This window comes from Salvelinus namaycush, chromosome 10 (assembly GCF_016432855.1).
Source record: "Salvelinus namaycush isolate Seneca chromosome 10, SaNama_1.0, whole genome shotgun sequence".
Classification (NCBI taxonomy): Eukaryota; Metazoa; Chordata; class Actinopteri; order Salmoniformes; family Salmonidae; genus Salvelinus; species Salvelinus namaycush.
The window spans coordinates 34,938,292-34,961,646 of NC_052316.1; the positions used below are offsets into that span (position 1 = coordinate 34,938,292).

General features: G+C 43.9%; 1 protein-coding gene across 1 annotated transcript in view; it reads left to right on the forward strand.

Moving 5' to 3' along the window:
- The window catches only part of LOC120054320 (pituitary adenylate cyclase-activating polypeptide type I receptor-like), a 74,955-nt gene that overhangs the window by 38,706 nt on the left and 12,894 nt on the right, over positions 1-23,355 (forward strand). Inside the window, exon 2 of the mRNA XM_039001734.1 lies at positions 970-1,074. Coding sequence (XP_038857662.1) covers positions 970-1,074 — 105 coding nt within the window. The remainder of the gene's footprint in view (positions 1-969; positions 1,075-23,355) is intronic.

Sequence of the window (23,355 nt, forward strand, 5' to 3'; positions counted from 1 at the left end):
TACGGCTCAAATAAACTGTGGACACATTGTGATATGAGCTATCTGATTAGTCAGCGGTGGGCCTGTAGGTGCACTTGATTTGCTCTCTGTGCCTGCCGGGTAGGCGGAGTTCTACCTTCAGACATATGAAATGGATCAAAATGATACACTTTGCCTTCTCGGCACTAGGGCTGCTGAATAAAGTGTACCTACAACTAACAGCACGAAACCTTAAAAAAAAAAATAGGAAAGCAAGGCTTAATCCAGCATTGTTTTAACATAAATGTTTGGTGATCGACTAGGAATGCCTTGGAGATCGACCAGTCGATCCCGATCGACGGGTTGGTGACCACTTGTTGTAAAGTAACAAGGTATTTTTGTTAACTCTAACGAGTAATATGTAATATATAACTTTTTAAAGTAACTAATAACCAACATTGCTCCCAACCCATAGGACTCCCCACCCATAGGAATCCCCACCCATAGGAATCCCCACTCAGTTGATTACTTTAAAATTGTGAAGGCCCTCAATGGCAATTTCCATGCAAAAACTGCTTATTTCCAAGTAAGGATCTCTATACATTTTCTCTATGATGATGACACACTGTCATTAATTTCCCTGTTCCTCCAATTCTACTGTGATCTACTGTCTGTTAGAGTTCACAGTGGACCCATCAAACACGGCACAAATCCGCTATTCGTCTAGCTTGCTTACAGAAAGTGACACACTGTGTTAAAATTCACTCTTTCTGCCTCCTGTTTGTGTTGCGCGTACATCCATGTGTGCGTGTGAGTCTCTCATGGTGTCTTATGGAGTGTGATGAGATCAGGTGCTAAGATCCATTCTTCCTGTGTGTGTGTGTGTGTGTGTGTGTGTGTGTGTGTGTGTGTGTGTGTGTGTGTGTGTGTGTGTGTGTGTGTGTGTGTGTGTGTGTGTGTGTGTGTGTGTGTGTGTGTGCGTGCGTGCCTGCGTACCTGTGTGTGTGCCAGGGTGTCGTACAGAGTGGGATGAGATCAGATGCTGGTCACGGGCTGAGGTGGGCCAGATTGTCAACGTCTCCTGCTCAGACGTCTCCCAGCTCTTCGCCAACAAAGGTAATGTAACATCTCACCTTTAACCTTTAACTTGACCTTTGACCCTTTGATATATGAGTGGTTTGTTCCTGGGCATGCCTCTGCTTCTGCTTGCTCTTTGCTGATGTAAAAAGTGCTTTGTAAATAAATGTGATTGATTTATTGATTGACCTTTGAACCTAGCCTAAACCCACTCAGCTCAGTGGGGAGAAGTTTATATAGCCAGAACCACTCAAGCTTCTGAAGAGGTGAAAGGGAGGACGTCAGTGTGTGTTTTTTCTGTTCATTACATTGATGTATGTGGAAGGATCAGAGGGGAAAGCTTCTACAGTTTAGTATTGCTATTAAAGTTGCTATTTTGGGTCATTTATAAAGCATACAAACACCGTAGAAACTATTCTATCAGTTGAAGAATAACACAACTGAGTAGTCAAGTGTTTGGTAAGTATCCCTGGGGGATCTATATTATGGTCTTGGAAACTAGAAGTCATTCGAAGATCATTCAAGACAGAGGATTACATTAATTCCTCCCCATCCTGAAGGAAACTTGGCATGTTTATATAGGCTATGACCATTCTCCTCTCCTCCTCAGCCCCAGCCATAGCCAGCTGGCTACCCTAAAGAAAACATACACAGTTATAGCCTCTCTCATGGCTCGTAAAATGGTTGACATTAGATAAGGCGTGTAAATGAGCCATGTTCATCACACTCACAGAGACACAGAGCTGTGTTCGTGTGTTTTATGTTCTTAAAATGAGAAGACCGTGAGAGAGAGAGAGAGAGAGAGAGAGAGAGAGAGAGAGAGAGAGAGAGAGAGAGCATAATATACACTGAGTATACAAACCATTAGGAAAACCTTCCTAATATTGAGATGCACCCCCTTTTGCCCTCAGGACAGCCTCAATTCGTAGGGGCATGGATGGTCCTTTGGGTGGTGGACCATTCTTGATACACACAGGAAACTGTTGAGCGTTGCAGTTCTTGACACACTCAAACCGTTGCGCTTGGCACCTACTACCATACCCCGTTCAAAGGCACTTAAAGTCTTGCCCATTCACCCTCTGAATGGCAGAAATGCACAATACATGTCATACTAAACTACATGGAATTGTTTTAAGAAGGTCATACCAAGGATCATTTAGCAATTTGATTTAGAATTTTAAGACCCCATGAAGTAACAAAGAAATACACTACTGTTCAAAAGTTTAGGGTCACTTAGAAATGTCCTTGTTTTTGAAAGAAAAGCTAATTTTTTGTCCAATTAAAATAACATAAAATTGGTCATAAATAGAGTGTAGACATTGTTAATGTTGTAAATAGCTCTCTATGGTCAGGGCGTGACAGTACCCCCCCAAAGGTGCGGACTCCGACCGCAAAACCTGACTCAATAGGGGAGTGTCCGGGTGGGCATCTACCGCCGGTGCGGGGCGAAGTACCCACTCCGCTCGCAGATACATCATCTTCCATGGCGGCTCTGGTGCGGGGATCGTCGCCGGAAGCTCCGAACCGTGGATCCTCGCCGGAGGAACCGAACCGTGGGTCGTCGCCGTAGGAACCGCACCGTGGATCGTCGCCAGGGGCTCCGAACGGTGGAAGCTCTGGACTGGGAACTGTCGCCAGAAGCTCTGGACTGTGGAGGCACACTGGAGGCCTGATGCGTGGGGCCGGTACAGGTGGCACCGGGCTGGTGACATGCACCTCAGGGCGGGTGCGAGGAGCAGGTACAGGACGTACTGGACTGGGGACACGCACTCAAAGGACCGTAGATCGTCGCCGGGGACTCCAGACCGGGGATCATCGCCAGAGGCACCGGACAGTGGATCGTTGCCGGAGGCTCCAGACCGTGGATCGTCGCCGGAGAAGTCGGACCGTAGATCGTCGCCGGAGGAACCGGACCGTAGATCGTTGCCGGATGCTCCGGACTGGGAACCCTCGCTGGAGGCTCTGGACTGCAGACTGTCACTGGAGGCTCTGGACCGCAGACCGTCGCTGGAGGCTCTGGACTGCCGACCGTTGCCAGAGGCTCCGGACTGGGAACCCTCGCAGGAAGTTCTAGACTGGGAACCCCCTCTGGAGGCTCTGGACCGCAGACTGTCACTGGAGGCTCTGGACTGCCGACCGTTGCTGGAGGCTCTGGACTGCCGACCGTCGCTGGAGGCTCTGAACTGCCGACCGTCGCTGGAGACTCTGGACCGCAGACCGTCGCTGAAGACTCTGGACCGCAGACCGTCGCTGGAGGCTCTGGACCGCAGACCGTCGCTGGAGGCTCTGGACCGCAGACCGTCGCTGGAGGCTCTGGACAGCAGACCATCGCTAGAGGCTCTGGACTGCCGACCGTCGCTTGTGGTTCCGGACCGTTGACCATCTCAGGAGGTTCCGGACTGCGGACCGTCTCAGGAGGTCCCGGACTGCGGACCGTCTCAGGAGGTTCCGGACTGTGGACCGTCTCAGGAGGTTCCGGACTGTGGACCGTCGCCGGAAGCTCAGGACTGGGAACTGTCACCGGAAGCTCTGGACTGGGAACTGTCGCCGGAATCTCTGGACTGGGAATTGTCGCCGGAAGCTCTGGACTGTGGAGGCGCACTGGAGGCCTGATGCGTGGGGCCAGTACAGGTGGCACCGGGCTGGTGACACGCACTTCAGGGCAAGTGCGGGGAGGAGGCACAGGACGTACTGGACTGTGGAGGCGCACTGGAGGCCTGATGCGTGAGACCGGTACAGGTGGCACCGGGCTGGTGACATGCACCTCAGGGTGATTGCAAGGAGCAGGTACAGGACGTACCTGACTGGGAATGCACACTTGAGGGAGAGTGCGAGGAGCAGGAACAGAACGTACCGGGCTGTGGAGGCGCACTGGAGACACCGTGCGTAGAACCGGCACACATTGTACCGGAACGATGACACTCTTCACACGGTGAGTACGAGGAGTTGGCACAGGACGTACTGGGCTGTGAAGGCGCACTGGAGACCTGGTGCGTATAGCCGGCATCACTTGTACCGGAACTTTAACACACTTCTCAGGACGAGTACGGGGAGTTGGCACAGGACGTACTGGGCTGGGAAGGCGTACTGGAGACCTGGTGCGTATAGCCGGCATCACTTGTACCGGAACTTTAACACACTTCTCAGGATGAGTACGGAGAGCTGACTCAGGTGGCTTTAAATCGATAACATGCTCCTGAGGGCAAATGTCGTGCATCCTCCACCAATTCAACAACTCTCTCATTTCTCTCTCCTCCACATTCTCCCTCCACTCACTGACAGTCTCTGGTTCCCTCCCCTCAACTTTCGCCGCCCACTCCTCGCTCAATCTGTCCCAATATTCCTCCTCGGTCTCTGACTCACCCCTCAGCGTCGCCGACCACTCCGTGTGCCTCCCCCCAAAAAAATGTTGGGCTGTTTTTTGGGCTTGCTTCGTGGCCGCGAACCCTGGCGTCGTCGCTGTCCTTCCCCCTTCCCATCCAGAATCTCTACCCAAGTCCAGGATACTTCCTCCTCCTGGGCACGCTGCTTGGTCCTTTGTTGGTGGGATCTTCTGTCACGATCGTTATAAGGAGTGGACCAAGATGCAGCGTGGTATGTTTCCATCCTTTTTATTTGGAAGATAAACTCAAAGGAAAAAAACAATAAAGCGAAAAAACAAAACGTGAAGCTCAAAGTAGTGCTCGCAGGCAACTATACCTAGACAAGATCCCACAAAGCACAATGGGGAAATGGCTGCCTAAATATGATCCCCAATCAGAGACAACGATAAACAGCTGCCTCTGATTGGGAACCATACCAGGCCAACATAGATCATTAATCATCTAGATAACCCACCCTAGTCACTGTCACTTAAACAATGCCACTTTATATAATGTTTACATACCCTACATTACTCATCTCATATGTATATGCTGTACTCTATACCATCTACTACATCTTGCCTATGCCGCACGGCCATCGCTCGTCCATATATTTATATGTACATATTCTTAATCATCCCTTTACACTTGTGTGTATAAGGTAGTTGTTGTGAAATTGTTAGATTACTTGTTAGGTATTACTGCACTGTCGGAACTAGAAGCACAAGCATTTCGCTACACTCGCATTAACATCTGCTAACCATGTGTATGTGACCAATAAAATTTGATTTGATTTGATATGGTCTTTTCTTTGCAACTCTGCCTAGAAGGCCAGCATCCCGGAGTCACTGTTGACGTTGAGAGATATAAGAAAGTTAAGGAAACATTTTTTTTGTACATGTATTTCACCCCTTATTTTTGGCTCTAAACAGTCTCCTTATATACTTCCATACATTTTTTCAACTGTAGGCCAAATCGTTCGGACGCTACAAAATATTTTGTGAGAAGACAGATTTTTGGGATTTCTCATGGTCTGACAAACACTGCTCTAGCTGTGAGACATAGGCGGATACGGTGGATTGAGACGCATCCAATGCAAAAACAGATATCTCTAGCTTAAACTATTATGCTAATTCGATTTCCATGGGGGCGTGGACATCGACTTTCGGGGGTTAAACTTCAAAGTATGTGGGAGCGGAGGACCAGGGTTCTCAATATCATCAATGATGTCGTAACTTATTTAAGAGTGGGAGCTAGCCTACAGAGCTCTCCCTGGATCCCCTCCCCGCAGACTTAGACAACAATAAGTACACCTTAGGTACTGTGGAGTTCAGTCCATCTACTGTAACTGAGAGCACCGGAAATAATAAAATAATAATTTAAAAAAAGAATTCAACTAAGGGAGTGATGAAGAGTGTGAGGAGGAGCATTAGCGAAGCTAGTTAGTCTACTGTCTCTGGGGTCTTAGCCCTCCTCTACTCTATGCTACCGCTAGGCTAGCAAGCACAGCCTTAGCCCTCTGCTATACTTGGCATTCATGCTACGGCTACGTGCCACATTATGCTAATGATAATACAGGATCTAAAATCCCACTGGCAACTTATCAGTCAAGCCTCCCACTGTTAGATGTACTGTTCAACCCCCCACAGTCTTTCTCCTCCCGCTCACCATCTCACTGTGGAGTGGAGTGAGGTACTGGATGGGTGCAGCTCTAATTTATTATCCATAACAGCCAATAGCCCAGTCCCAAAGTGTTAGACCCTCTTTAACTTCCTTTCCGTGAGCGACGCTTACAGTATGCACACACACACACACACACACACACACACACACACACACACACACACACACACACACACACACACACACACACACACACACACACACACACACACACACACACACACACACTTATTTTCCCTCACACACACTTATTTTCCCTCACACACATTCTTCTCTCAACTTTGTGACCTCGTACTCTGAGTCATTGTAGTTGTGGCACTGTGAGTGTATTAAGTCTTCCCATCCACACTCCAGGCTGGTTGGAGAGAGAGAACACCATCCTCTGTTGCTTTTCTGCTCCACTCTTCTGTTCCATCTAATTCATCTCATTTATATTCATCACAGCCTTCTGGTGATTTGCACATCACATCGGACTGACTGGAGTGGACAGGGGGAACTTTTTCCAAGGTTGTAAAATGTCATGTTGGATTCAGTGACTCACTGTCATTGTACTAATGCATAGCATAAACAACAGCACGCACATACGTGAACACACACATGTGAACTCACACAGACACACACACACTTGCCTTCTTTACCTTCCTGTCTGATAAAGGGATGTGATAGTCTAGATGATCTCTCATTAGTATAATGGTTATTCTGTGGGAAGTGATCCAACAAAACGTCTACGTCCACACCCTGTTCAATGACCATCTCAGGAAGCTGCTGCGTTGATATACTACTGAGCTGTTATGATGGTGTCATTAGTGCATAGTAATATACAGTACCAGTCAAAAGTTTGGACACACCTACTCATTCAAGGGTTTTTCTTTATTTTTACTATTTTCTACATTGTAGAATAATAGGGAAGCCCTCAAACTATGAAATAGCACATATGGAATCATGTAGTAATCAAAATATATTTTATATTTGAGATTCTTCAAAGTAGCCACCCTTTGCCTTGATGACAGCTTTGCACACTCTTGGCATTCTCTCAACCAGCTTCATGAGGTAGTGACCTGGAATGCATTTCAATTGACAGGTGTGCCTTGTTCAAAGTTCATTTGTGGAATTTCTTTCCTTCTTAATGCGTTTGAGCTAATCAGTTGTGTTGTGACAAGGTAGAGGTGGTGTACAGAAGATAGCCCACCACAGGAAAGGAAGATCCAGAGTTACATCTGCTACAGAGGATACGTTTATTAGAGTTAACTGCACCTCAAATTGCAGCACAAATAAATACTTCACAGAGTTCAAGTAACAGACACATCTCAACATCAACTGTTGAGAGGAGATTGCGTGAATCAGGCCTTCATAGTCGAATTGCTGCAAAGAAACCACTACTAAAGGACACCAACAATAAGAAGATACTTGCTTGGGCCAGGAAACATGAGCAATGGACATTAGACCAGTGGAAATCTGTCCATTGGTCTGATGAGTCCAAATTTGAGATTTTTCGTTCCAACCGCCGTGTCTTTGTGAGTAGGTGAAGTAGGTGAATGGAAGGCGCCCCACATCAAAATATTTTTCCACCTGCACAGGTTTCATAAATTCACAAATAGCGATTAAATATTCACTTACTTTTTGAAAATCTTTCTCTGATTTGTCATCCAAAGAGTCCCAGCTATAACATGTAGGGTTGTTTTGTTAGATAAAATCCTTCTTTATATCCCAAAAGGTCTGTTTAGTTGGCGCCATCGATTTGAGTAATCCACTCGTTCAACATGCAGAGAAAGGAATCTGAAAATCTACCCCTAAACTTTGTACCAACAAGTCAAAATACATTTCTATTTGCTCCTCAGATACCCTAAAATGTAATCAAACTATAATATTTGTTATGGAAAGAAGTATGTTCAATAGGAATCCGGTTTTAGCAGGTGCGTCTTGTCTTCATCGCGTGGCCAAACACGAATTTCCAAGACTGTGTCCCTGTCTAAAACTGATATTTCTTATTTGTTTTGGAAGTTACAAGCCTGAAACCTTGAACATAGACTGCTGACACCCTGTGGAAGCCATAGGAATTGCATCCTGGGAGCTAGAATTCACTATGCCCCTATACTTTCCATTGTAAGAGCATGGTCTCAACAAAAAAAACTCAGGTTGGTTTTTCTTTGGATTTTCTCCTACCATATCTATTGTGTTATATTCTCCTACATTATTTTACATTATTTTATTTTACTCCTACATTTCTACAAACTTCAAAGTGTTTTCTTTCCAATGGTACCAATTATATGCATATTCTGGCTTCAGGGCCTGATCAACACGCAGTTTACTTTGGGCACGTCAGTCAGGCGGAAATTGAGAAAAAAGGGGCCTAGCCCTAAGACGTTTTAAAGCTGGTTGAGGGAATGCCAAGAGTGTGCAATGCTGTCAGCATCTCAAATGGTGGCTACTGTGAAGAATATGAAATCTAAACTATATTTTGATTTGTTTAACACGTTTTTGGTTACTACATGATTCCATATGTGCTATTTCATAGTTTTGATGTCTTCACAATTATTCTACAACTTAGAAAATAGTAAAAATAAAGAAAAACCCTTGAGTGAGTAGGTGTGTCCAAACTTCTGACTGGTAATGTACATCTCCTACAGTGGCAGGCCAGAGGCAGGAGACAGGAGGCAGGAGAAGTGACATAGAGAGAGTAGTGAAAGATGCTTCGACTGCAAAATCAAGTCATCATGGAGATACACAACACCTATTCTGGAAGCCATAATCAAATCTCATGCAGCTAGCTGGCTCCAGACTACATAACAGCCCGTCTCCTACATCGTTGAACCTAATAAGTTGTCAGTTCTCCCCAAATCAACTCATCAGTATACAGAGTATAACACCCTTCCCCTTGAGGCTGAGGTATTAGCTCCCTGTTGTCCCCACCCTGCACCCTGCTGGTGACATCAATGTGACCCTTGGAGGAGGATGCAGGTATCAGCTCCCTGTTGTCCCCACCCTGCACCCTGCTGGTGACATCAATGTGACCCTTGGTGGAGGATGCAGGTATCAGCTCCCTGTTGTCCCCACCCTGCACCCTGCTGGTGACATCAATGTTACCCCTTGGTGGAGGATGCAGGTATCAGCTCCCTGTTGTCCCCACCCTGCACCCTGCTGGTGACATCAATGTGACCCTTGGAGGAGGATGCAGGTATCAGCTCCCTGTTGTCCCCACCCTGCACCCTGCTGGTGACATCAATGTGACCCTTGGTGGAGGATGCAGGTATCAGCTCCCTGTTGTCCCCACCCTGCACCCTGCTGGTGACATCAATGTTACCCCTTGGTGGAGGATGCAGGTATCAGCTCCCTGTTGTCCCCACCCTGCACCCTGCTGGTGACATCAATGTGACCCTTGGTGGAGGATGCAGGTATCAGCTCCCTGTTGTCCCCACCCTGCACCCTGCTGGTGACATCAATGTTACCCCTTGGTGGAGGATGCAGGTATCAGCTCCCTGTTGTCCCCACCCTGCACCCTGATGGTGACATCAATGTGACCCTTGGTGGAGGATGCAGGTATCAGCTCCCTGTTGTCCCCACCCTGCACCCTGCTGGTGACATCAATGTGACCCTTGGTGGAGGATGCAGGTATCAGCAGAAAAGGATGTAGCTACTCTGTTCTGCTGCTCTGTAGGCTGCCAATGCCAAACAGCTGCTAGACAGGAGGACAGTGTTTGTATGAGCAATATAGAGAGAGTATGTGTGTTAGTTGAGGGTTGAGGTTTTGTATGTACTCTAGTGGCAGAGAGAGTTATCAGTCTCTCCAGAGGACAGAGGGAGGTGCGTCTCCATATCTCCTCCCACCTATCTTACTAAGAAGCAGATGGAATTATGGTCCGATCCATTAAATCCTAATGAACTGAGCAGTGGGGCTATTTCTCCTGTGACGGACTGACACCCCTCCTCCATCATAACATCACGCTGTGTGTGTGTGTGTGCGTGCGTGCGTGTGTGCGTGTGTGTGCGCACGTGCGTATATTTGTGTGTTTGATGGAGTCGCCTCGTCCGTCATTGTGATGGCCTAGTTATGTCAGTAGATCTGACTACCAGGAAACTGCTCTAGTCCACTAAGGAATAATCTCACTAATAGAAATTCAGCAGCAAACTGATCAGTTATCACTGCCTGTTTTTCCCTGATCTTGCACCTCTCTCAACTCAATTCAATGTAAGGGCTTTATTGGCATGGGAAACATATGTTTGCATTGCCCAAGTAAGTGAAATTGGTTATAAACAAAAGTGAAATAAACAATAAAAAAAACAGTAAACATTTCACTCACAAACATTCCAAAAAATTAAGATATTTCAAATGTCATATTATGTCTATATACAGTGTTGTAATGAGGTGCAAAATGGAAAATAAATAAACATAAATATAGGTTGTATTTATGATGGTGTTTGTTCTTCACTGGTTGCCCTTCTCTTCTGGCAACAGGTCACAAATCTTGCTGAATCTCTCTCTCTCTCTCTCTCTCTCTCTCTCTCTCTCTCTCTCTCTCTCTCTCTCTCTCTCTCTCTCTCTCTCTCTCTCTCTCTCTCTCTCTCTCTCTCTCTCTCGCTCTCTTTCTCTCTCTCTGTGTGTGTCTCTCTATCTCCCTCTCTGTCTGCCTCTCTCTATCTCTCTCTCTGTCTGCATGTCTCTCTATCTCTCTGTCTCTCTCTCTGTCTCTCTCTCTATCTGTCTCTCTATCTCTCTATCTATCTATCTCTCTATCTATCTCTCTCTCTATCTCTCTCTCTCTCTATCTATCTATCTATCTATCTATCTATCTATCTATCTATCTATCTATCTATCTATCTATCTATCTATCTATCTATCTATCTATCTATCTATCTATCTATCTATCTATCTATCTATCTATCTATCTATCTATCTATCTATCTATCTATCTATCTATCTATCTATCTATCTATCTATCTATCTCTTTTTGTCTCTGTCTCTGTCTCTCTCTCTCTCTCAATTCAATTCAATTCAATTCAAGGGGCTTTATTGGCATGGGAAACATGTGTTAACATTGGCAAAGCAAGTGAGGTAGATAATATACAAAAGTGAAATAAACAATAAAAATTTACAGTAAACATTACACATACAGAAGTTTCAAAACAATAAAGATATTACAAATGTCATATTATATATATACAGTGTTGTAACAATGTACAAATGGTTAAAGTACACAAGGGAAAATAAATAAGCATAAATATGGGTTGTATTTACAATGGTGTTTGTTCTTCACTGGTTGCCCTTTTCTTGTGGCAACAGGTCACAAATCTTGCTGCTGTAATGGCACACTGTGGAATTTCACCCAGTAGATATGGGAGTTTATCAAAATTGGATTTGTTTTCGAATTCTTTGTGGATCTGTGTAATCTGAGGGAAATATGTCTCTCTAATATGGTCATACATTGGGCAGGAGGTTAGGAAGTGCAGCTCAGTTTCCACCTCATTTTGTGGGCAGTGAGCACATAGCCTGTCTTCTCTTGAGAGCCATGTCTGCCTACGGCGGCCTTTCTCAATAGCAAGGCTATGCTCACTGAGTCTGTACATAGTCAAAGCTTTCCTTAAGTTTAGGTCAGTCACAGTGGTCAGGTATTCTGCCACTGTGTACTCTCTGTTTAGGGCCAAATAGCATTCTAGTTTGCTCTGTTTTTTTGTTAATTCTTTCCAATGTGTCAAGTAATTATCTTTTTGTTTTCTCATGATTTGGTTGGGTCTAATTGTGCTGTTGTCCTGGGGCTCTGTGGGGTGTGCTCTCTCTCTCTCTCTCTCTCTCTCTCTCTCTCTCTCTCTCTCTCTCTCTCTCTCTGTCTGCCTGTCTCTCTATCTCTTTCTCGGTGTCTCTCTATCTCTCTCTATCTCTCTCTCTGTCTCTCTCTCTCTCTCTCTCTGTCTCTGTCTTTCTCTTTCTCAGCTGTTCTTTTCCTGCTCTTCTCTCTTATCCTCATCCTCCTCTACTCTCTTATCCTCCCCTACTCTCTTATCCTCATCCTCCTCTCCTCTCTTATCCTCATCCTCCTCTCCTCTCTTATCCTCATCCTCCTCTACTCTCTTATCCTCATCCTCCTCTCCTCTCTTATCCTCATCCTCCTCTCCTCTCTTATCCTCATCCTCCTCTACTCTCTTATCCTCATCCTCCTCTACTCTCTTATCCTCATCCTTCTCTCTTATCCTCATCCTCCTCTACTCTCTTATCCTCCCCTACTCTCTTATCCTCATCCTCCTCTCCTCTCTTATCCTCATCCTCCTCTCCTCTCTTATCCTCCCTCCTCTCTTATCCTCATCCTCCTCTACTCTCTTATCCTCATCCTCCTCTACTCTCTTATCCCCCCTACTCTCTTATCCTCATCCTCCTCTCCTCTCTTATCCTCCCCTCCTCTCTTATCCTCATCCTCCTCTACTCTCTTATCCTCCCCTACTCTCTTATCCTCATCCTCCTCTCCTCTCTTATCCTCATCCTCCTCTCCTCTCTTATCCTCCCTCCTCTCTTATCCTCATCCTCCTCTACTCTCTTATCCTCATCCTCCTCTACTCTCTTATCCCCCCTACTCTCTTATCCTCATCCTCCTCTACTCTCTTATCCTCCTCTCCTCTCTTATCATCATCCTCCTCTCCTCTCTTATCCTCATCCTCCTCTACTCTCTTATTCTCATCCTCCTCTACTCTCTTATCCTCATCCTCCTCTCCTCTCTTATCCTCCCCTCCTCCCTTATCCTCATCCTCATTTTCTCTTTTATCCTCATTACATGTAAGTTCTATGTAAGTTCTCTCTGTCCATGTATTGTCTCCATTTTCTCTGCTACTGAAAGACATAATGCAATCTCTCTCTTTCCCTACCCTCTGTCAGTGTTTGTTTCCATCTCTTCCCCTCTTCTCTCTCTGTGTGTGGTGTGTTTCTAGCTGTTCATTGTTTCCTGCCTCTAAGATCTCTTGTGTCGTTGCCCTCTGTGGTTCATCTAATCCTCTATCTAATCAGTCGGTAGAAATAATTACACAGCCCTCTCTGATCCCTTAACCACTATCAACATGAAAACAACACGCACACAGGAACACACGCATGCATGCACACACACACACACACACACACACACACACACACACACACACACACACACACACACACACACACACACACACACACACACACACACACACACACACACACACACACACACACACACACACACACATGTCAACATGACAACAGCACCAAAACGACACAGGCAATCATATACAGTACATGATGAGTATGATTATAAAGAGATATACAGTACATGATGAGTGTGATCATAAAGAGATATACAGTACATGATGAGTATGATTATAAAGAGATATACAGTACATGATGAGTATGATTATAAAGAGATATACAGTACATGATGAGTATGATTATAAAGAGATATACAGTACATGATGAGTGTGATTATAAAGAGATATACAGTACATATACAGTACATGATGAGTATGATTATAAAGAGATATACAGTACATGATGATTATAAAGAGATATACAGTACATGATGTGTATGATTATAAAGAGATATACAGTACATATACAGTACATGATGAGTATGATTATAAAGAGATATACAGTACATGATGAGTACGATTATAAAGAGATATACAGTACATGATGAGTATGATTATAAAGAGATATACAGTACATGATGATTATAAAGAGATATACAGTACATGATGTGTATGATTATAAAGAGATATACAGTACATATACAGTACATGATGAGTATGATTATAAAGAGATATACAGTACATGATGATTATAAAGAGATATACAGTACATGATGTGTATGATTATAAAGAGATATACAGTACATATACAGTACATGATGAGTATGATTATAAAGAGATATACAGTACATGATGAGTGTGATCATAAAGAGATATACAGTACATGATGAGTATGATTATAAAGAGATATACGGTACATGATGAGTATGATTATAAAGAGATATACAGTACATGATGAGTGTGATTTATAAAGAGATATACAGTACATGATGAGTATGATTATAAAGAGATATACGGTACATGATGAGTATGATTATAAAGAGATATACAGCACATGATGAGTATGATTATAAAGAGATATACAGTACATGATGAGTATGATTATAAAGAGATATACAGTACATGATGAGTATGATTATAAAGAGATATACAGTACATGATGAGTATGATTATAAAGAGATATACAGTACATGATGAGTGTGATTGTAAAGAGATATACAGTACACATACAGTACATGATGAGTATGATTATAAAGAGATATACAGTACATGATGAGTATGATTATAAAGAGATATACGGTACATGATGAGTATGATTATAAAGAGATATACAGTACATGATGAGTGTGATTATAAAGAGATATACAGTACATGATGAGTGTGATCATAGAGAGATATACAGTACATGATGAGTATGATTATAAAGAGATATATAGTACATGATGAGTGTGATTATAAAGAGATATACAGTACATGATGAGTGTGATTGTAAAGAGATATACAGTACATGATTAGTAGGATTATAAAGAGATATACAGTACATGATGAGTGTGATCATAAAGAGATATACAGTACATGATGAGTGTGATCATAAAGAGATATACAGTACATATACAGTACATGATGAGTATGATTATAAAGAGATATACAGTACATGATGAGTGTGATCGTAAAGAGATATACAGTACATGATGAGTATGATTATAAAGAGATATACAGTACATGATGAGTGTGATCGTAAAGAGATATACAGTACATGATGAGTGTGATCATAAAGAGATATATAGTACATGATGAGTGTGATTATAAAGAGATATACAGTACATGATGAGTATGATTATAAAGAGATATATAGTACATGATGAGTGTGATTATAGAGAGATATACAGTTGTCGTGTCTTTGACTATGCCAGATTAATTGCTATGACATGCTATTCTATAAAATAATTTCTCCGTAATTAATATTACCTGATTGAACTAATCATGTAAATATGAATTAACTAGAGAGGGACACCACGAAAGAATATTTATAGAGCTATTATCTTTCGAATAAACTCTTAAAGATTTAGTAATATTTTACTAAATAGCAGTCACATTAATCGTCATTTTATTCAGTCTCATCTGAAAGTTGTAAGTCCTTGATTATCTGCAAGAATCCTGGCTAACAAGTTGAATCAGCAATACAAAATTGGGTTTAATTATTTATTTACTAAATACCTAACTAATCACACAGAAACACACATACACAATTAAATCATAACTTGATCACAAATTACGTCATACAGAAAAACGTCCCTAGCGGGCAGAATCGATATGACAGCTTGTTACACAAAGGAAAGGGGGGGAGTCCTAGTGAAAGAGCGGGAGACTTGACATAGGCGAGCTGTGCTATCGTAAATACAGTATCTTATGCATTCTAAATTACCGCCCATTTGAAGAGGAAAATGCAATCAATATTTACTCTGAGCTGCGCTTCAGTAGGTTGGTGGTAGATGGCCCGTGTCGCCAACCCGAGTCCTCTGTCCTTTGAAGAATGTCTCTGGTAGTCACGGGAACGTTGTGTGTATTAGACGGGATACTTGGACTGTCCTTCCGAACCTGCGTTTAGCTGTTGCTAACTCAAAGGCTAGGAGATATCACTTCTGTAGTGAATACGAGTTCAAAGTTCATACCATTCACAATCAAAGTCCATGCTGATGTTGGCTTCATCTGTAGTTATTATCTGAACCATTCTGACACCGGACCGTCATCCTGGTGTACCCGGAACAGAAAGTTATATTCTGGTTCGTGGCTTTATATAGTGGAGGGAGAGGGGTGTGTCTGAAAAGTCTATTAACCCATGCCTCTTCACAGGGGCGGACCACTGTGAGCAGAGGAAAACTTATGAAAGCACAGATCTCTCATTTGGAAGCTAAAATTACATTTCACCTCTTCACAAATAATGTCATATTCAAACATTTGAATTAACCTGTTTGGGCTGCAGCCCGACACCGGTACACTTATGACAACATCCAGCTCAAGTGCAGGGCGCGAAATTCAAAAGATATTTTTTAAAAATATTTAACTTTCACACATTAACAAGTCCAAGACACCAGATGAAAGGTGCACATCTTGTGAATCAAGCCAACATGTCCGATTTTTTAAATGTTTTACAGGGAAGACACAATATGTAAATCTATTAGCTAACCACGTTAGCAAAAGACACCACTATTCTTACTCCATCAGTTTTTGACTCCATCAGTAGCTATCACAAATTCGGCCAAATAAAGATAAAAATAGCCACTAACCAAGAAACAACCTCATCAGATGACAGTCTGATAACATATTTATTGTATAGCATATGTTTTTTTCGAAAAATTTGCATATTTCAGGTATAAATCATAGTTTACATTGCAGCTACATTCAGAAATTGCACCGAAAGCAGCCATAATATTTACAGACACCAACGTCAAATACCTAATTACACATCATAAAACATTTTTGAAAAATACATAGTGTACAGTAAATGAAAGACAGGCATCTTGTGATGCCAGACAATATTTCCGATTTATTAAGTGTTTTACAGCGAAAACAAAATGTTGCGTTATATTAGCTTAGCTTAGCACAATAGAAACACTTGGGCGCCGGCGACTACGACAGATATATGAAATAACATCATAAATTGGGTCTTACTTTTGCTGATCTTTCATCAGAATGTTGGACAAGGTGTCCTTTGTCCAGAAGAGTCGTTGTTTTGATCTGGAACGGCAAATATCCCTCTTCATTTAGCATGGGCACTTGCCAAGTGGTACGGATCTGTCACGTTCCTGACCTGTTTTCTGTTTTGTATGTGTTTAGTTGGTCAGGGCGTGAGTTGGGGTGGGTATTCTATGTTGTGTGTCTAGTTCATCCCAGGAAGAAAGCCGTTACAGGATCTCTCCAACGTAAACAAAGTCAGAGAACGGAACACGGCAAAACTCCCGAAAAAAATTCAATAATCTGATTAAACTATATTGAAAAAACATACATTACTATGATATGGTCACATGTATCAAATAAAATCTAAGACGGAGATGTTAGTCGTTCATAACGACAGCTAAACAGAAGGCAATCCCACTGTCTAAGTCGCGCGCTTCAGAGTACCGGAAGTGGACGGTCACGTCAAAGAAATAGCTTTTATTCCACCTCAGACCAAGATAAACACAAAATTTCTTCTCTCACAGCCTCTTGACACCCAGAGGAAGGCGTAAGAAGTGTACGTAGACTCTTACGTATCATGACCATGTATAGGCAGGAAGTTGAACAGAGCATATATTTCTGACATTCCACTTCCTGGTCAGGAAAAGTGCTGCATAATGAGTTCTGTTTCACTCAGAGAAATAATTCAAACGGTTTTAGAAACTAGAGAGTGTTTTCTATCCAATAGTAATAATAATATGCATATTGTACGAGCAAGAATTGAGTACGAGGCCGTTTGAAATGGGCATCTTTTATCTGGCTACTCAATACTTTCCCTTGCAGCCATAACAGGTTAAACAACAATTCCATGTGAATCCGATATCTCTGACATTTAGACTTTCCACAGTAGAGTTTATGTCATTCTATCCTTGATGAGAATGTGTCAGAGGGCAACCGAACTAACATAATATACCTTAAGTACCACCGCATATGTTCAGTTGGTCGGATCACCAGAATATAGTTCATTTCCCCCAACTTCTGATGTTACCCAGAATCTCTATGTTAACCCATGGGTTTCCTTATGTCACATCAGTTATAGTAGGGAGAGAGAAAAAGGGGGAAAGAGGTATTTATGACTGTCATAAACCTACCCCCAACCCAACGTCATGACAGTCCCCCCATGTTGGGTTCAATCTTGCGATTAACCTGCATGTTGCAAACCAACATACAAATGACCGTGGGTTGTCCTGGTTGTGGACCATCGTTGTGGTCCCCATCTGGTGGTCGACCCTGGTAGGGTTTCTGCGAATGAAGAAGTCTGCTCCATGGCTGGACAGCAGATGTCCAGTTGGTGATCGCTGTTGCAGTCCCCCCTCTGGTGTGGTCGACCCGGGTAGGGTGTCTGCAAATGAAGAAGTCTGCTTCATGGCTGGACAGCAGATGTCCAGTTGGTGATCGCTGTTGCAGTCCCCCCTCTGGTGTGGTCGACCCGGGTAGGGTGTCTGCAAATGAAGAAGTCTGCTCCATGGCTGGGCAGCGGAGGTCCGGATTGGGATCGCCGTTCCGGACCCGTAGTCTGGTCGTCCAGACTGGAAGATCTGGGCAGTAACTTAGGCAGATGTTAACAACGCACACACACTCATGAAATATATAATTACATTTCCTCCCAAATGAGCGGCGTTGTGGCACTAACTGATGGTTGTATGGGGAAGTTGTTTATGGCTCTATCACTTTCTACATGCCGAAGACAATGAAACAAAATGAAATGAAAGCATAAACAAAACAAAATATAGTTATGCCACCTTAACCATCTAATTGGACTGTATTCTATCTACGTCCATGGTCTTGGCAAAATGACCCTATCATGGCATTGTCTAATGTCATATCTAGGGCTCTTCTAATTTGCGGGGTGTTGGTTAGGGTACTATCCTAAGTTGATAACTATATGATACGTCTACAGCTGTAAGGCACTAGTTTTGGGCAGTCTACAGGGATGACCTATGGACTTCTGAGAAGAAAACTGGTGAGTTCTGTAGCTGTAGAGTTAAAGGCCTCAAAATAAATGTTCAACTTTACTAAGGCTGGTATTTTGCTCGGACCCTTAAGTGATCCTAGCATAAATCCTAATTGGATGTTCCGTTGTACATGTGCGTTTATGCTTACGCAAGCACACATGCCAAGGGAAGGAAACCAAGTATTCTGGCAGATTACAACTTGTTCAGAATGAGTCTGACGTAGTCAGGTAATTTTCAGGTCAATGCCTGGAGGTCAGTCAGAATTGGTGTCGAGGGAGTCTGTAGTGGTTTTACTACCAGTCACTGTCTTCCACTATTGTAGTGGCAGTAGGTATGAAGAAATATACTTCATAGCTATGTTATCCACGGAGGAGCTAACCTCATGACGGAAGTACTGTAAGTATTAGACCAGTCGTACGTGGTGTGATCGTGGTTCCTGACTTCTAATAACTTTTTCTCCTGTACGGAGGATTCTATTTATTAGTGGCGTGTGTAACCATTGGAAGAGTGCAATGGAGATTCCCTTCCCCGTGCTGCACTCTGAGTGACTCCTATGTTGCTATTATCAATAGCAATTTAACTTGTGAGGTTACTAATCCTCCTACTGAGTGTTGCTGGACTGACTGTGGTATTGGTACTGGTACTCAAGGGGTCCAGTTGTCCTACCGATTTATTCTGAAATGTTATCCTACAGGAATACATGATTAGAGCATTTTACTAGTTGTCTTGTAGTGACTACTACACAAGGCAAGGAATGATTATTGTTGCCATTTGTTTTGGAGGTGGACAAGTCCACTGGACTTCCTTTATGACCAGTGTGGTACACCTCAGTACTATCTTAGATGTGTTCTAAGAGGCCCCTAGACAGGGATTATGTCTGCTCCTCACTGTTTTCAAAGGGGAGTTTACAACTAGATTTGATTTATGCTCTGGCGGCCTCGTACGGTGTTGTCCGTAGTCTCGACCCCCCCACCGGCCTCGATAAGGCTCATCATGGGTCTGGGCTACTATTCCCCCCCTTTGTGTCTCGGGACCCCCCCACCAGCATGTGGTGTTGGTGTCCGAGGCGCAAACGAAAGGTTCGGACCCTATGTACGAGTTGTCAGTGGCTGCGTTATTATGAGAATGGCTGCAACCTTTCAACCAAATCTCCTGGTGTTTGTGCTTCAACACCCTCAGTGGCTGTCGAGGTCTGTCAGTCATCACCGCGTCCGCGCGTGGCAACCTCTTCAGTACCTGCGAACTGAGACGAGGATATCGGTCTGTGATATCGCAAAGTGTTTCACCAGTGGGAATCATCGGGTCAGTTGCTGGACTGACGCCATTAGTGTCATTGTAAGGGTTGACAGTCCCCAACAAAGCGGAAGGTGTATCATCGGAAGCAGAGTATACTCTGCGCATCGATGTTTTTCTTGCTGAGACGGCCGCAGTGCTTGCGGAAATGTCTGAAGGGCAAGAGGAGTTCATTTCAACTACCGTATTGCACGACTGCACGGAGGAGGGAAGTTGCTTATTTAACAGAGACAGCTGGCTCGAAATCCTGAAAGGAATGGTCAATCAGGTTGGCTGATGGAATGTGTTGAGATATCGTAATATCTCCTTGGATCTGATTCTGCCCCAACAGGTTTTTAAACGTCTTTTTCCCAAGGGGTGCTTTCGACAGATACCCCTCGTGAATGACTGCGTTGCAGCTAGCGTTAGGGAAAGACAGTGTGGTCGGTGGAGAAGGCACTGTGGCCTGTGACCATACCTGGTTGGTTTTCCAATCCATCAATGGGAGTAACCGATCCATCAAGTCTGCTCCAAGTAGCAGGGGTACAGTTTCGAGGCTAGTAACATACACAGGGTGGACGAGCGATAAGTCCTTGAAGTGTAGTTTCAGCATGACTCTCAATGTGAGAGGCGAGGTAGTCTGAGTGACCCCTCGAAGTGTAGTGTCGCATCGTTCCACTTTTAACCAACGTTTAGTTGGCTTCAAAGCCCTTTTTAGATCATCAAACAATGTTTGAGAGATGAGTGATATTGTCGCACCCGAATCAATTAGCGCATGACAAGTTAAGCAGTCCTCCAGGACTGTTTCCAGGTATGGTCGTTTCGATTCGTGTTTAGTGGACATGTTCCCCACAAAGTGGAGTGGTCTTTCGCAACAACGTGATGTGTCAATTCTGTTCAAGGTGGAAGCAGATTGACTTTTACGATTTTGAGTGGGCTTGGCTTTGACGAAGCGTTTGACCTTTTTCTTCGCAACCTTTGTATCAGAGTTTATAGACGAAGCCCGTGGGCTTGTTTCTTGGTCAATCGGGCCCTGGATAGGGTCTCGAGTGAAAGCAGGAGGGATTTGAATTTTAACGTCCTTGCTATGGGTGTTAATTCCTGCGGACCTGGAGTCCGGTAATTCCCTGTCTAGTCCTTGTGACTTATCTTTTACCCTTTTCTCAAATGTTTCTCGCTTTAGTTCTTCACCTATTGGAACTTCTGGAGAACATTGGTCTACGTTTTGATCATCCTTCAACCCTTTGTTACCCTTGTGCTCTGACACTTTGTGTGGGTTGGGTGCAGGAACGTAGTGAACAGGTCGATTGTAGCGGTAGTCGTTTTGATGGCGACGTGCTTTAGGGTTATTTCGACCGCGGAGGTTATTGGAATCATGGTTTCGTGGTAGAAACTGTTGTTGTGCGTCATCTCTTAATGCTCCAATACCTGATAATGCACCCTCTGACTGGAGTGAGTGCTCCTGGTCAAACTTCAAAACCGAGTGGTCAGGGCTCTTGGCGTTGCGAGCTTTTGATGCCTCAAAAGCTGTGCTTGCAAGCTCTCTGAGTTGTAAGATGGGCAAGCTAATGTGGGCTGCAGTGCCCAAGTAGGTAATGAAGGTGGGATACATGTTCGACAGGAACATTTGTTTAAATGGTAACAGGTCTTCCATGCCTGTTTCAGTGAGTAGGCCAAAGTAAGCTGAACGAAGCCTATGATAGTAAGCTTGTGGGTGTTCATTCCGAGCTTGTTTGACCGTGTTAGCCAGTGAGCTATCGTGTTTGCGAGTTGCAGAACCACTGAATTCTAATTTCAAAGCTGTGGCAAGTTTAGCGTAGTCATTTAGCACGTGTTGCTGTTGTAGGCGAATGAACCTTGTCACGTGTCTATTCGACGTTCGCTTCAACAGGTAAACCCTGTCAGAACCCGTAGCGTTCGGGTAGCCATCCAACGCGTCCTCTATGTCAGCTAGGAACGTCTCAGTATCGTTTGGCTGACCTGGAACGGGGTCAAAGGTGGGGAAATACTTGACGAGTTTGTCAAGGTATTCCGCGTCAAGCGGGCGGAGAGGGTGGGCTTTATCCTGTGGGGAAAGTGGGGCCAAAAGGCCAAGAGGAGAAGCCAAGCTTTGGCTTTGTTGGCCAAGAGGCGCCATATTACTCAGTGCGGAATGGCCAAGCGGAGAAGACTGGGGGACACCTGACGGAGGCAATGTCTGAAACCTATCGTCTTCACTCCTTTGAGTACCGGGCTCCGGTTGCTTGGATGGATAGTCACGCTGTAGAGCGTGACCCTTCTGGACTTCCTCCAGATGGTACCTAAGGGTGGTATTCTGCTGCATTGCAGAGTCCACTTGAGCGCTTAGAGTACTGATTTTGGACACGTGAGTGTCGCACTTGCTCTTTTCAGTCTCAAACTTATCTGTCATGGCTTGCAGATAAAGGTCTTGAGTACGGAGCGAGAGATTCAGTGATGAGATTTCTTCCGCTTGCTTAGAAATCAAGATTTCCATCTTCATCACCCGAGTTCTCTCATCATTCATTTGTTCAGCGACTTCAATGAGTTCTGCTGATTTGTCATCCAACTTCGTCATTGTGTTCATCAACTGATCGTCTTTGGTCTGCAGAATTTTGAGTAGAACCGTGTTACTCTGAGTAACGTTCAATAAAACTGCCTGCATGTTATCAAGTTGCGCGGTCCTATTTGTAGATAACTCAACAGATTTATCTAGTTTGGAGTGGACTACCTCGTATTTAGTTTTGGCTAAATTGAGTTGTTCCTGGAGACAACGATTTTGTTGAAGAGTTTGTGCTCGTTCATCGTCATAAGTATTTGCAATTACTTTCAATTGTTCAGATTTCAAACGCAGTTCCTCGACTAGCAGAATGTTTTCATTTCCTGCTTTTGTCAATAGTGGCTCAGTTCTCTCCGCCTGTACCCCAATGCTAGCCATGACTGGCACGTGCTTCAGCTGTGCACGGTGGTATTGAACAGATGCCACATTCTTATGGCGATACATTAGTGCAAAAGTTGGGAGAACCGTCACAAAGCCTGTGTTTGATGGTTGATTTTGGAGAGCGTTCGCAATTTCGGCTGTTTTTTCACTAATGGCATAATTAGGGTTGGTATCGCTGCTGAGGTCAGAGATCAATCCTTTTATGGGTGGAGGTTCACTACTTAGCGGAGGAGTGGTGACCACCTCCTTTGATAGCTTGCACATTATTAGAAAAGTTTAGAGGAAAAATTTTCCCTAAATGTATTCAAAGTTTGGGTTTGGAATTAATTGGAAGCTGCAAAGACAAGTTTAA